The sequence below is a fragment of the Hippopotamus amphibius genome, chromosome 11 (assembly GCF_030028045.1).
Source record: "Hippopotamus amphibius kiboko isolate mHipAmp2 chromosome 11, mHipAmp2.hap2, whole genome shotgun sequence".
Lineage (NCBI taxonomy): Eukaryota > Metazoa > Chordata > Mammalia > Artiodactyla > Hippopotamidae > Hippopotamus > Hippopotamus amphibius.
Genome location: NC_080196.1, coordinates 114,963,342 through 114,978,746, shown reverse-complemented (window position 1 = coordinate 114,978,746; position 15,405 = coordinate 114,963,342). Strand labels below are relative to the sequence as shown.

The 15,405-nt window shown below is 43.5% G+C and overlaps 1 protein-coding gene across 2 annotated transcripts; it reads right to left on the bottom strand.

The window, feature by feature from the left end:
- Window positions 1-83: 83 nt before the first annotated feature.
- HSBP1L1 (heat shock factor binding protein 1 like 1) lies at window positions 84-13,721 on the bottom strand. 2 transcript variants are annotated; one of them, XM_057698652.1, is made up of 4 exons: window positions 13,352-13,721; window positions 11,701-11,767; window positions 10,608-10,702; window positions 84-1,632 (listed from the first exon to the last, which is right to left on the bottom strand). In XM_057698652.1, the coding sequence occupies exons 1-4, from the start codon at window positions 13,400-13,402 to the stop codon at window positions 1,423-1,425; spliced, it is 423 nt and encodes a 140-aa protein (XP_057554635.1). In that variant the 5' UTR covers window positions 13,403-13,721; the 3' UTR covers window positions 84-1,422. The 2 variants fall into 2 exon arrangements, with proteins under 2 accessions (XP_057554635.1, XP_057554636.1); XM_057698653.1 differs by lacking the exon at window positions 84-1,632 and adding an exon at window positions 7,849-8,203 and having other exon boundaries at window positions 10,592-10,702; window positions 13,352-13,714.
- Window positions 13,722-15,405: the final 1,684 nt, after the last annotated feature.

Sequence of the window (15,405 nt, the reverse complement as noted above, 5' to 3'; positions counted from 1 at the left end):
CTCTAAATCTCTCCTCCTGGCGGCACGTTGCTTGTTGGCCGCACCTCAGGGCACGCAGACTGAAGTGGAAGAGTGGGCACGGTGTGGAGGCAGCACGGGTCCATGTGTGGGGCACACCCTGGAGCCCCCGCCTGTGTTCACAGCCAGGCTCTGTCATTACTGAGGACCTTGGGCGAGTGGCTCCCGAGCTCCGTTTTGTCCTGTGGGAAGGGGATGATGGTGTCTGCTGTCTGACACGTGCTCCATGGGGATCCGTTAGAACAGTGCCTGGTAGGCCCTCCGTGCTGTGAAAACACTTACTGCCTCATCAGAGTGACGTGTTGTTGAAACATGAGGAGTACGTACCAAAGAATGAAATCAAAGACAAAAAAAAAGTCCCCACACTCACACAAAGGAGTGTACTTTTAAATGGATATAAAATTCAAATGCAAATCTGTAGTTTAATATCTCCAGCTTTAATTTTCCCATTTACAAAATAGTATAATACCAAAGAAAATCAGTATGACCCCAAGTACCCGGCATATAAAAGACATTCAATAATGTACCTTTTAAAAAAATAAATGTATTTGTTTATTCATTCATTTATTTATTTATTGGCTGTGGGTCTTCGTTGCTGTGCACGGACTTTTGTAGTTGTGGTGAGCGGGGGCTACTCTTTGTTGTGGTGCACAGGCTTCTCATTGCGGTGGTTTCTCTTGTGGAGCACGGGCTCTAGGTGTGTGGGCTTCAGTATTTGTGGCACGTGGGCTTCAGTAGTTGTGTCTTGTGGGCTCTAGAGCACAGGCTCAGTAGTTGTGGTGCACAGCCTTAGTTACTGCGCAGCATGTGGGATCTTCCCGGATCAGGGCTTGAACCCGTGTCCCCTGCATTGGCAGGCAGATTCTTAACCACTGCACCACCAGAGAAGCCCAATAACATACTTCTGACAAGACAAAACAAAAGATGTGGCCAGAAATCACCTGAAAAGATGTTCTCTGTCATTAGTCACCAAGGGATTGCAAATCAAAACCAGATGACGCCTCACACCCACTGGAATGGGTGTGAATAGATTCAAAGGTCAGTTATTACAAGTGTTGACAAGGATGTGGAGAAGTGGGACCCTCACACACTGCTGGTGGGAAGGGAAAGTAGTATAGTCACTTCGGAAAACAATTTGGCAGTTCCTCAAAAAGTAGAATTACCATTTGACCCATCGGTGTCACTCCTAGGTGTATACCTCAGAGAATCGAACGTGTAGGTCCACACAAAAAGTTGGACACGAGCATTTATGGCAGCCTTATTCATGAGAGCCAAAGAGGGCAAACAGTGTAAATGTCCATCAACCGCCAGGGGGTGAGGACAACGGGGCACACCCCTGCGATGGAATATCACTTGGTCGTGAGAAGGAATGCAGTACTGACGTAGGCGCCACACTTGACAGCATTAGCCTAAGTGGAAGAAGCTGGCTGCTGTGGGGTGTGTGATCTCACTTACAGGAAATGCCCAGAACAGACAGATCCACAGAGACAGAAAGTAGATGCGTGGTTGCTTAAGACGGGAGACGGGGAAATTGGGCAGTGATAGCTGATGGGTCGAGGGTTTCTTCTTGAGATGATGAAAATATTCCAGAGTTGATTGTGGTGAGGTGCATTTCTGTGAATATATAAAAAACCAGTGAATTGTATATTTTAATTGGTGAATTGTATGGCATGTGAATTATACCTCTTATTGATAAAGCTTTATTAACTTAAAAAAATAAGCAAAAAAATTACAGTTCAGATTTGTAAATTTACTGTATATTTATTGTAAGATTGTTTTCTTTACAAGTTGTAATAAGTTCATTCACATTTGACTTTTATAACTACCTTTTCCCTGGTGCTTTGTAACTGCAATATTGAATTTACAATGATTTGGCCTCTTCATTCCAAGTTTATATCTTATTGTAATAAGCTTATAATTATCATAATAAGCTTATATCTTATTACTGTACTATCTATCTCACCCTGAACCAAGTAACTTATAAGCCATTTTCTCAAATCCTTCCAAGCACCTGCCAAGTAGATAGTTTGCAGAGAAGGAAACTAAAGCATAGATTGCCCAAAGTTACAACTAGTTGCAGAGGACATGAATATAAAACCCAGATCTGTAGCACTTCAAAACCTTGCCCCACTGCTGCGAATGTAGCTTTAATCAAGTTGAAGTTAACTAGTAGAGAGAATATGCTGATACCCCTGGTTCTCTGGGCATCAGTGACTCCTGTTTCCCAACCTTCCCAGGATGGCTTTTATGCAAAGTCCAGGAATTAGACATGGCAGCTGACACAGAGGCAACCAGCCTAGGAGGCACAGAATATATTCAGAAATGTAGTAAATTAACAGGTACACTAGAGAGACTGACATACACACAGGAGACATACAAGAGTATTTAGTGCAGCATTATTTGGAAACATGGCAAATAGTCCAAGGACTGTTACACTGCAGTTAGTTACGTTGATCTAGACCTACACATATCAACACAGGCGAATCTCAAACTACTGAATGAAAAAACTAGGTACAGAAGGGTACTATGGGTGATGTCATTTACATAGTTTTAAGACATTCAAAAAAAGATCGAAAACAGTAAAACAAATCAGCAGCCTCCTGTGTTTACAGTAGGCTGTTATGTAGGCGTCCAAAGGTCTATAGGCTAGACGGCCCTATTCTGCTTGCACTGAGCCCGTAAGAGGTGAGGAGCTCTGGGCACCAACAGAATCAAAGCATCTACCATCTACAATTACCCTAGAAAACCACATCATGGATGTTTCCAAAAACCACACAAAGTTTGGTTTCTTGAGTTGCTCAGTTAAAAGGCAGGATGTATTTGTGACCTCCCCAGATTTCTTGGAAAAGTCTGAGGTCTTGAAAATCAGACCAGGACCTTTTGGAGGACATGTGTTAAGTGGGTATCATTTTGAATAGTTTTTCTTTTTTTAAATAAATTTATTGATTGATTGATTGGCCACGTTAGGTCTTCATTGTTGTGCGAGGGTATTCTCTAGTTGCAGCAAGCAGGAGCTTTGTCGTGGTGTGCGGGCTTCTCATTGCGGTGGCTTCTCTTGTTATGGAGCATGGCCTGTAGGCGGGGCGTCCGTAGTTGTGGCTCATGGGCGCCAGAGCGTAGGCTCAGTAGTTGTGGCACACGGGCTTCGTTGCTCTGTGGCATGTGGGATCTTCCCGGACCAGGGATCAAACCCGTGTCCCCTGCATTGGCAAGCGGATTCTTAACCACTATGCCACCAGGGAAGTCCCTTACATAGTTTTTCCTACATCGTTTTTATTAATGGCTTTAAAAATGCATCTGATCCTAGCATTCTCTTATGGCGTTTTTACATTTATCATCAAAGGTTGTACAAAGAGTATTGCCCTCAGGAGCTCAGCATGGCCCCCCACGCTCTGGGGCCACATCACGCCAGTCTTCTCCAGTTACTGCTGCTGGGCCCAGCCCTCCCTCTGGCCTCTGGTTTTCTTGTTCAAAAAGTGGTCAAGCTCTCACACATCTCCATGGACAAAAAAGCATCATAAAAAGATTGCAAAGTATTTTGAAACTCTCAAAAAAATGACCGCTGTGATCATCAGTGAGAGATCCTATAAAATTCCATCAGACCCAGACAGGCGGTCAAGGAAAGGATCTCTGAGGAAATTATTTTCAAGCTGAGATCAGAAAAAAAAAATGCTAACTAGGTGCGCACGCACGCACGTGTGTGTGTGTGTGTGAGTGTGTGAGTGTGTGTGTGTGTGTGTGTGTATAACTCCATCCCAGAAGGGACCTCAGGAACCAGGCGCCCTGTGGGAGGGAGTCAGGCTCGCCTAGGAGGGAGAGTGCAGCATGCTTGGGGTGGGGAGCTGGCAGCTGCAGAGGCTTTGCCTGGGGAAGGAGATGTAAGGTGATGGAATTTCAGTTCTGAAAAGATCTCTCTTGCCCCAGCGTGAAGGGGCTGAAAGGAGATTTGTGGAGAGAGTTAAAAATCTATGGTGATAGGCCATCCGTCCCTCCCATCAGGAAGCACGCATGAGCCTCCTAGATACCTTCCTCCACAAGAGGGCAGACAGCAGGATCAAGCAGGGTCAGCAGTATTTCGTCTTGTGGAACGGAAAACCACAGCCATAGAAAGAGAGAGAAAATGAAAAAGCAGAGGACTTTGTACCAGATGAAGGGACAGGATAAAAACCCAGAAAAACAACTCAATGAAGAGGAGATAGGCACCCTTCCAGAAAAAGAATTCAGAATAATGATGGTGAAGATGATCCAGGACTTTGAAAAAAGACTGGATGCAAAGATTGAAAAGTTTACCAAAGACCTAGAAAAGAGCAAACAAACAGAGCTATGCAACACAATAACTGAAATGAAAAATACACTAGAAGGAGCCAACAGCAGATTAACTGAGGCAGAAGGGCGAACAAGTGAGCTGGAAGACAGAATGGTGAAAATCACTGATGCAGAAAAGAATAAGGAAAAAAGAATGAAAAGAACTGAAGACAGCCTAAGAGACCTCTGGGACAATGTTAAACGCACCAACATTCGCATTTTAGGGGTCCCAGAAGGAGAATAGAGAGAGAAAGGACTCGAGAAAATATTGGAAGAGATTATAGTTGAAAACTTCCCTAACATGGGAAAGGAAATAGCTACTCAAGTCCAGGAAGTGCAGAGAGTCCCACGCAGGATAAACCCAAGGAGAAACACGCCAAGACATACAGTAGTCCAAATGACAAAAATTAAAGACAGAGAAATGTTATTAAAAGCAACAAGGGAAAAACGACAAATAACATACAAGGGAACTCCCATAAGGGTAACAGCTGATTTCTCAGCAGAAACTCTGCAAGCCAGAAGGGAATGGCATGATATATTTCAAGTGATGAAAGGGAAGAACCTACAACCAAGAATACTCTACCCAGCAAGGATCTCTTTCAGATTCGACAGAGAAATCAAAAGCCTTACAGACAAGCAACAGCTAAGAGAATTCAGCACCACCAAACCAGTCCTACAACAAATGCTAAAGGAACGTCTCTAGGCGGGAAACATAAGAGAAGAAAAGGACCTACAAAAACAACAACAAAACAATTAAGAAAATGGTAATAGGAACATACATATCGATAATTACCTTGAATGTAAATGGACTAAATGCACCAACCAAAAGACACAGACTGGCTGAATGGATACAAAAACAAGACCCATATATATGCTGTCTACAAGAGACCCACTTCAGACCAAGGCACACATACAGATGGAAAGTGAGGGGATGGAAAAAGATATTCCATGCAAATGGAAATCAAAAGAAAGCTGGAGTAGCCATAGTCACATCAGATAGAATAGACTTTAAAATAAAAAATGTTACAAGAGACAAGAAAGGACATTACATAAAGATCAAGGGATCCATCCAAGAAGAGGAGATAATTATAAATACATATGCACCCAATATAGGAGCACCTCAATACATAAGGCAAATGCTAACAACTATGAAAGAGGAAATGCAAGGCAGAAATAGAGACAGATGTAGAGAACAAACATATGGACACCAAGTGGGGAAAGCGGGGAGGGTTGGGGGCGGGTGAATTGGGAGATTGGGATACCAAATTGTACACTCTAAATATATGCTGTTTATTGTCTGTTAACTGTATCTCAATAAAAGTACTAAAAAAAAAAAAAAAAAAGGTCACGTTGATTAAAATCATGGATTATTACTGGCCTGAGGGGGGGAAAAAAAAACCTATGGTGATAGGGCTTCCTAGGTGGTGCGGTGGTTAAGAATTCGCCTGCCAATGCAGAGGACACGGGTTTGATCCCTGCTCCAGGAAGATCCCACATGCTGTGGAGCAACTAAGCCCATGCACCACAATTATTGAGCCTGCACTTTAGAGCCTGTGAGCCACAACTATTGAGCCCATGTGCTGCAACTACTGAAGCCCACGCGCCTAGAGCCCGTGCTCTGCAACAAGAGAAGCCATGGCAATGAGGAGCCTGCACACCACAACCAAGAGTAGCCCCCACTCACCACAACTAAAAGAAAGCCCGCGCACAGCAAAAAAGACCCAACACAGCCAAGAAAAAAAAAAAAATCTACGGTGATAGATTGGGCAATTGTAAAAAAGGAAGTGAAATGTGAGAATTTAAAACTTCAGATAACTGCACCCAGAACTTCTACCTTATAGATTCAACTCTTTATTGTCAAGCTTTATGTTTTCATAAGCTTCATAACTTTGTGTTAAGTGAGTTTTAAATTACAGATACATGAATATAGGATTTGATATTGAAGTAACTCCATTTTACTTAAGTATTCAATGAATAAACTCCTTTCTACTAAAGTTTTGTTAATCCAGTTTATATTAGAATGAGTATTTAAGCACATGTAAATTCATCTATTACTTTTCCTCTTTTCCTTATGAAAACATTCTGATTCCCTTTAAATATATGTAATAGGGTGCTGGAAAATAGCAATTCTTTATAAAAAACATTATGAAGATATTGAAACAGGCATGATATTATAAAATGCCAAATAATCTCTTTAAAGGTAAATGTCTGTGGTTTGAGTGAATAATTGAGATGTTAAATGGTTAAATGAGTTCCAAGCTGATCCAATAAAACGGGATCAGCTTGGAACTTTCTTTAGAAAGAAGTTAGTATATTTTGACAATATCAATGTTTTTATTGTAGTTAATAACTAACAGAAGCTTTCTTTTCTACTTATTTAATTTCTTAAAAATACTGGACTTTAAATTGTGTCCTGTATTATCAATGAAGACGCAAACCTGTTTGGTTTACTTTAATTCAAGTACCTGCCCTCGTTTTTGCTAAAATTATAATTACAGGTAAGATGCTTTGAGATTTCTCACATAATCAATTGGAAATATCGTGTTTTTAAAGCAACAAGAATACTACATTTAAATGATGCAGTTTTAAAACTTTGGGTTTAAACTTTGGGTTTGTATCACTGTCGGGGGTATAAAATGACCCTTCCATTCTTAGGTGCATTCTGCAGTGTGCTTAGCCTGTGGTCATACTTCTAGCGCCAGTGAAATGTGCAGAGAACCTGTGGATAACAGTGCCCATTAAAGCATTATTTATAATAACAAGAAAGTGATAGAAGACCTCAAAGTCCAAGAAATAATTAAGGGGATGGTTAAATTATTTCAGCCACATAATAGAATATTAGTCACATAAGAAAGTGTGTATGAAACTTTCACGTGGGGAACGTGTTCATGATATGAGAACAGGGTATTAGATTATAAACACTATGACCAACTACATAAAATTGCCTACATAGAAAAAAGTATTGACAGCAGTTAACTCTAAATTGTACAATTATGAGTGATTTTTGACTTTTGTATAAGGAGTATGACATTTTATATTCAGGAATAATGTTATTTTTTACAATGAGAGCTTACAACTGACCCCTTTTTAGGTGATCATAGCTCTTTTTTTTTTTTTTTTTAACTTCTGCTCAGAGATAGGTGAATTGGACAATTATTTGAAAGCATCTCTAACTGACAAAATAAGTTTAGATGCAATCTTTGTGCATCTCCCTGGTAACTGCCTCCACGGGTGGTGAAGCAGGTGAGGGTGGCCCAGGAAGCAATCATGGAGCTCCTACGTCACCTGTTTCTTTGGTTTTCCTTTGGTTTGGAGAACATACCATCAGAATCTGCTTGGCCTGGGCAGATTAAACCAAATCTCCCCCCAAACTGTGACTGGAATTGGAATGCAGTTATTAAAAAAGCAACTTCTGGGACTTCTCTGGTGGTCCAGCGGTTAAGACTCCGTGCTTCCAATGCAGGGGTCGTGGGTTCCATCCCTGGTCAGGGAACTAAGTTTCCACATGCTGCAGCAGCCTAAGTAAATAAATAAAAGCAACTTCTGTCAGAAAGCTGCTTATGATATTTTTAAGAAAGATCTGTATAGATCTTAATTCTGGGGAAAAAAATTGACCTAATACAGCTCATGCTTTTCCTCCATGATTTACAAATATTAGGTACACATTGAAAGTGTTCTGCTATTTCACAGCCATCTTTAAGTGGTTCATCACCTTGTTAATTACATTCTTACTGCATTGCCTTGTTTTTTTAACCTTTTATTTTAGTAAAATGAATTCTTAAATACTAAAAATAAGAACTCGTGTTATGTAGATTATTACTCAAAAAGTACAGTTTTCACTTTTTCACATTTTCAGATGACTGGTCTACTGGTTTCAAGTCTGTAAGAAAAAAATTGAAAGAAGTAATGGTTGATTTATATACCAATTATTGTGCAGTTAAGTAAGCTGGAATCCAAAGCTATCAATAAAATTATCTTACTTTCCTGTAATTACTAGAAGAGTTTTGTATAAGGAAAAATTTGGTATATAGAAAAACCTAAATGTTAAGTGATTTTCGTTTTAGTCAGTTGGAGTCTGTGTGGATCCACAACTTAAGGTGAATTAAACAGCATGTGCTCTTCCAGTGACAAAACGTGTTCCTTGCTATCAACAGCGTGGGGAAGTTCTCCTCCAACAACAGCCTCTCTGCTTCCCCACAGCAGGAGGGGGCCCAGCAGCCCAGATCCGTCAGAACATGGGACAGTAGCTTTCACCATCTGGGGGTCATGGACTCCCCTCCCCACAGCAGGAACACACGTTTAGGGCACAAGCCCTGCATTAGAAACTCCTAACACAGCAAAACCAACAAGCACAGATTTAGCCAAACAGATTTAGAGTTATTCAGGTCCTTCTTTTAATTTAAAAGGCATTAACAGCTTTTAAACACACTTTTAGACATCTGGCCTTCTCTCATGCTGCTTTAAATAATGGCTGTATATGCCATCAAACAAGTGAAGTGTTGATACCTACTCACCAGTTTAATTTGATGCCTAATATATGGTGGATTTTGACCAAATTTAAAACAGCCACCTGGGTGATGACAGGAAGGAACTAAGTTACTGGCTGCCATCTGCATCCTGGCAGTGTGGCCAGCATGGACTCGGTGCCCTTCAGAGCTTGGTCCTCGGCACCCGGAGGGTGGAGATGAGGACAAGGCTTCAGAGCAGGTGGGCTCATCTGACACAGGCCCCCCTGGGTAGAGCTAAGTATTCATCCTGCAGACAGAACTGGAGCGTCCTTCCCAAGTTCTGCAGCTTGCGTATGCAGGACACAGATTCCAATACATTTTCTACCAGAACAGCAGATATAGAAATTTATAAATAAGTCACTGCCAGGTGAACTCACTCTGATTCAGCAGGTTAAGCACACATGATCTGCCAGCTGACTTGGGATAACAAGTGACAGAGAAATGAGAAAACAAGGACAACAACGGCACCTAATTGTTCAACTAAAATTAGAACGTGCCCAAAGAATCAGAATATTATGTTAGTGAAATGTGCTTGAGTATCTTCATGTGTCACACAGATACACATTCAGTCCAAGCCAAGCATTTATCGGCATCTTCAAGATGAAGTGCAGAAAAAACCAAAAACACTAATTTGAAAAGATACATGCACCCCAATGTTCATTGCAGCATTATTTACAATTGCCCAGATATGGAAGCAACCCAATTGTCCATCAACAGATGATGGACAAAGAAGATGTGGTACATGTATACAATGGAATACTACTTGGCCATAAAAAATGAAATTTTGCCATTTGCAACAACATGGATGGACTTGGAGGGCATTATGCTAAGTGAAATAAGTCAGAGAAAGACAAATACCATATGATCTCACTTTTATGTGGGAAATCTAAAAAATACAACAAACTAGTGAATATAACAAAAAAATAAATAGACTCACAGATATGGAGAACAAACTAGTGGTTACCAGTGGGGAGAGGGAAGGGGGAGAGGCACTTAGGGGTAGGGGATTAAGAGGAACAAACTATTATGTACAAAATAAGCTAGAAGGATACATTGTACAACATGGGGAACAGGGCCACTATTTTACAGTAAGTATAAATGAAGTATAACATTTAAAAATTGTGAATCACAACAGATGATTGAACCTGGTGTACCCCCCAAAAGAAAAAATAAATTAAAAAAAAATTGTGAATCACTACATTGTACGCCTGTAACATAATATTGTGTATCAACTACAATAAAAACTTCAATAAAAAATAAAATAAAAAATTAAAAATATCAACAAAATGCTAAAAAAAAAAGATGAAGTGCAAAATTCTACTGGAAAAGAAGTGTTTGCATTCTGGTAGGCGGGGTGGGATCCTCAGGAAACACTCATCAAATGGGTGAGAGCCTAACGCACATGTGTCTTCTTTACGTGGTTCCCACGAAGGTTTTGTCTCAAACAGAAGCCGCTAGTCATCGACCCCAACCTCTCATTCATCGTGACTTGTGTTTTGATTGAAGACTAATTTGAGGGATGAGGGTGAAAAGTACTTTAACAAAATCCAATTTTTAAATAATAGTTTTTCCTTTAAAATGTGCACTTTTAAAGGAACAATGACAAAGTGTTTCTGTTCTATTTAGCACTTGTGATTTTTTTATTATTCCTGAAGGTTTTTCATATAGTGCAGAAGCAGCAGTTACCTTAGTGAGCAAATATGAGATTAAATGTTTCAAGATGGAAGCAGAAGGTATGAAAAAGGTGAACATGTTAGTACCTTAATAAGGCCTCACCGTTTGTTCTTGAGCAGAACTTTCAATCCCAGCTTGCACCATCAAGTCGTTCACATTCTTCTGCAAGTCCTCAATGCGACCTCCCATTTCTTCCAGTACAAAGTTACGGAGAACAGCTCACAGAATTCAGGCACCTACCTCGGTCCCTCAAAGACTCTGCATCAAACTGCATCCCCCCCGGGGCTGATGAAAACGCCCTGCAGTGCGTTTAAAATGAGGGAATCAAAGGCAGCAGACATGTCCTAACAACTTCAGTCAGTGCACATTAACCACATCCCTGAGGGCTTGTTTGTGTCTTTAATCTTTGCACTGTGAGCCCAGTTCTGAAAACCTGGCTCCCTTTCCACGGACATGGATTCAGGGATATGAGGTTGTCTGGTATGTTTAACCGTTTTAACCAAACGCTAATCGGTATGTAAATGCAGTGAAAATTAACTGTTTAAAACTTTTCTTTCCTACTATTTAATTTTATCATGTTTAAGAATCTTCTTTTCCCTGTGGGAACTCATCTACAGGATCAAATGTTGTAAGTAAAGGGTTGCCTCTGCAAACAATTTGCACACATTTTAAGGCAGGAGTTTAATTGTGTGAAGTGAGTTCACTTGGGCAAGTCTTAGAGCAAGTGTCCCCTTTTCTGGATTTTCTTAAACCAGAAACAAACATTATACCTAACTCTGTTTGAATCCATGTCTTACCAAACAGGGAGCTGCTGAAGTTACAAAATAAAACAAGGTAAGGAGACCTTCCCATACGTGTGCAGGGTTCTGACTGGGGGGGTATCAATACTATTGAGCAGATTACCCAGACTTATGTAGAGCTTGCTGGAAAAGCCCCGTTGGGTCATAGGTATTGTACGTGTGTCTTTGTGTTTTATCCTTGCCTTACGAAATGCCCTGTATTGCTGGTCAAGCAGGAAGTAATTACCTATGAGTAGTAATTAATACATCAGGATGCCATGTAAAGGCACAGACGTAAACACCAAGAAGTCCTAGGTCAACAATTGTCCACTAATAGCAGAAAACAACACGATAGTCCATGACAGCTCAATAGTCCAAAAGCATTGCAGTATTTGTTATGAGATAGAAAAGGATATTTCTGAGGTTTAGGGTTGCAGTCAGAGCTTGAAAATGTTCTTGAAGTTCCTGAAATAGATTTTCTGCCTGAAAAAATGAACCAAAGGACAAGTGAATATGTATTTACTTGTGATGCAGAGACCGTGGAAGGGGACATCCATATATACAGCTGGTTTTTTTTTAAGCTAATATTTTAAAAATTGAAGTATAGTTGATTTACAATGTTGTGCCAATCTCTGCTGTACAGCAAAGTGACTCAGTTATACACATATACAGTCTTTATATTCTTTTCGATTATGCTTTATCACAGCATACTGAATATAGTTCCCTGTGCTATACAGTAGGACCTTGTTTACCCATTCTAAATGTAATAGTTTGCATCTACCAACCCCAAATTCCCACTCCATCCCTCCCCCTCCCCCTCTGGCAACCACAAGTCTGTTCTCTATGTCTGTGAGTCTGTTTGTGTTTTGTAGACATGTTCATTTGTGTCATATTTTAGATTCTACGTATGTGATATCGTGATATTTGTCTTTCTCTGACTTACTTCCCTTAGTATGATAATCTCTAGGTCCATCCATGTTGCTGCAAGTGGCCTTATTTCATTCTCTGTTATGGCTGAGTAGTATTCCATTGTACACATGTACCACATCCTCCTTATCCATTCATCTGCCGATGGACATTTAGGTTGTCCCCATGTCTTGGCTGTTGTGAACAAAGCTGCTGTGAACATAGGGGGTGCGTGTACCTTTTTGAATTATAGTTTTGTCTAGGTATCTTCCCAGGAGTGGGATTGCTGGATCATATGATAATTCTATTTTTAGTTTCCTGAGGAACCTCCACAGGTTTTCCATAGTGGCTGCACCATAGGTTTGTTGATTCCTGACAAGGTGCTAAGGCCTTCCCACTCAGAGGGGAAGGAAGATCTATTCAACCACCAGTGCTGGAACAGTGATAGGCAAGTGCATAACTAACTAAACAAGCAGGCCTGACCCTTACCTCACACCATTCACAAGAATTAACTCAAAATGATCGTACACTTACATATAAGCAAGAAACTATCAGATGTGTAGAGGATAACGTAAGAGAAAGTCTTATGAACCTTGGATTTCTCAAAGAAGTCTTACCACGGCCTGAGACAATCACCAGAACTACACACGGTGGGTCCTTGGGAGCTGGGACCGGGATTGCAGAAGTTGTTCCCCAGGCCACGCCAAAACATCACCTATCGTGACTGCTGGCAGGCGGCACTGTATGTTGCCTTACAGTTTGCAGACTGAACTCTCATAGGATCTGCGGTGTGACTCGCTCCTCGCACCCGCGTATCATCTGCATGTTAGAGCCGAGAATACGGAGGCGGATCTTCACCCGGAGTGCGCTCTCCTGCGTGAAGGCCCTCTGCCAGGCACGCCCCCTTCAATCAGGGCAGGAAAACGTGGATTCAAGGATGTACCCCTAACCCACTCTTTTTAACGAGACAGACTGCTCAGTCCTTATCCCTGGTGGTCCGCTCTCTGGCGCTGCGGCTCCTTCGGCAAAGGGGACGCAGCACCGTGGGCCCCGCCGCCCCGGGCCGGGGGTGGGCGGTAAGGGGGTGGGTGGAGGGTCCAGGCCCCGGCAGCGCGCGCCCGCCCGGGAGGGATGCTCGGTGCGGGCGGGGTCCCCACTCACCGCATCCCGCAGCGCGCGCCCGCTGGGGGCTTCGGGCTCCCGCGCGTCCATGCGGGGGCCCCGGGGGTCCAGGCGGGGCGGCTGGTCCCGGGGCCGGTGGCGCTGTCGGCTGCGCTCCGCCGCCTGAGGCTCCCGGCGGCGCAGCCCGGGCCGCGAGGGCGAATCCGGGAGCCGCGCTGCGCTCCCGAACCGGGCCGAGCGGCCGCGGGCGGGTCCTGGGCGGGGCGGGATGTCGCGCGACCAGCCGATCCCAGCTACGCTGTTTGCTTGCTTTTCCCTGCGTCAGAGGCCGGAGCGAGCGCGACCTTGTCCTTCTCCCTGTGGCGAAGAGCCCGCAGCAGACAAGTTGCCTTTTCACCGCGTGCGCGTGCACAGCGTGCGGGCATCAGGTCCCTTCACGCTGCGGTGCCACCGCCACCGCCTCCTCGCAGCTTTCGGATCGCAAACCCAAGCTCCGCCTCCGAGACACCGAGCCCCCAGCCCCCAGCCCCTGGCACTCGCCCTTCCACGATGTCCCGTCGTGGTTTTGCAGGGCTGTCACCTCTCTCATGGGGGGACCGCGGAGGCTGGGAGGGGGTGGGGGGTGAGGGTGGGGGCGGGCATGGCGCCTGCACCCCCCCCCCCCCCCCCCCGCCAGCCCAAATTCGCACCGCCGTCCTGGGCCCGGTTGTCATCCACCCGGGGGCCTCTGCCTCTTTCTGAGTCTCAGCCATGTGTGCCTCAGCTTTAAGATGAAGGACCGTTACGTTCCGTGACCAACCCCCAACAGGCCTCCACACTCGCATCTCTGCTCTGATTTTATTGACTATCCGGAAGGAAGACCTCACGGCCACGTTCCCTGCCTCTGGTGCCCTTCAGGCCTGCCTGGATGGTGGCTGGTGGGGCACTTTACGGTGAGGTCCCAGGACCCTGTTCTTAGCAAACACCTGCTTTGTTTACATGTCTGTGCCCCTCTGTGAGGCAGGGCTGTGTCTGTCTGGGTTCCCCCAACATCCTGGGGGCCTAGCTGAGTGACCACGGGGACCCTGGGCTGCTGAACGTGTGTGAGACACAGCCTTGCGTGCGAGGAAACGCCACATCTTTAGTCATCAGGAGAATGCAGACCAACATCACCATGACACCCACTTCACACGCACCGTGATGGCTGGAATCAAAAGAGAATAGCACGTGTGGACCAGGGTGTGGCAACGTGGGCACGTCACACACTGCTGGGGCAGCCAGTCTGGCAGGTCCCCGAATGTTTAAAGTTACCGTAGAACCTCAGTTCCACGTCTAGGTGTGTACTCAAGGGAGATGACCGCATGTGTCCACACAAACACGTGCTCACAGACGTTTATAGTGGGACTGTTAACAATAGTCTGAAAGTAGGAACAACCCAAATGTCCATCAGCAGACGAATGGATAAACAAAAGGTCGTCCCCCTCAAGGTGGAATATAATTCAGGCATAAGAAGGAATGAAGGCCTGACACGTGACACGACGCTGAGGGACCTTGGGATGGACCGTGGATGGACACGTGGCGTCACTGGGTGGTGCTCCGTGAGAGAAGCAAGTCACAAGAGGACACACGGTTGGACTCCACTCACATGACGTGCCCGGATTGGCAAGTCCATGGAGACGGAAGTGGAGAGTGAGGGGAGAGTACGCTGTCGTTAGGGGGTTTCTCCTTGGGGGGCAAAAATATCCTAAGTTCAAATTGTGGTGACTGTTGCACAACCCTGTGAATATACTAAAATCATTGAATTGTACACTTAAATGGGTGGATTGTATCTCATATGTATGTGAATTACATCTCAGCAGAGCTATTAAAAGAATAACTTTTTTATTGAAGTATAGTTGATTTACAATATTGTGTTTTCAGGTATACAGCAAAAGGCTTCAGATATATATATATATATATATATATATATATTCAGAAGATTCATAGTTCCCTGTGTTATACAGTAAATCCTTGTTGCTTATCTATTTTATATATTGTGGTTTATATCTGCTAATCCCAAACCCCTAATTTATCCCTCCTCCCCTTTCCTTTTTGGTAACAAGTTTGTTTTCTAT

Coding starts and splice junctions, on each gene's coding strand:
- HSBP1L1 (XM_057698652.1), bottom strand. CDS start 13,402: ATGGACGCGCGGGAGCCCGAAGCCCCCAGCGGGCGCGCGCTGCGGGAT. Junction 11,768..13,351: donor GGCGCGCGCTGCGGGATGCG/GTGAGTGGGGAC, acceptor TCATTTTTTCAG/GCAGAAAATCTATTTCAGGA. Junction 1,633..10,607: donor GTTCTGCTCAAGAACAAACG/GTGAGGCCTTAT, acceptor ATATATTCACAG/AAATGCACCTCACCACAATC.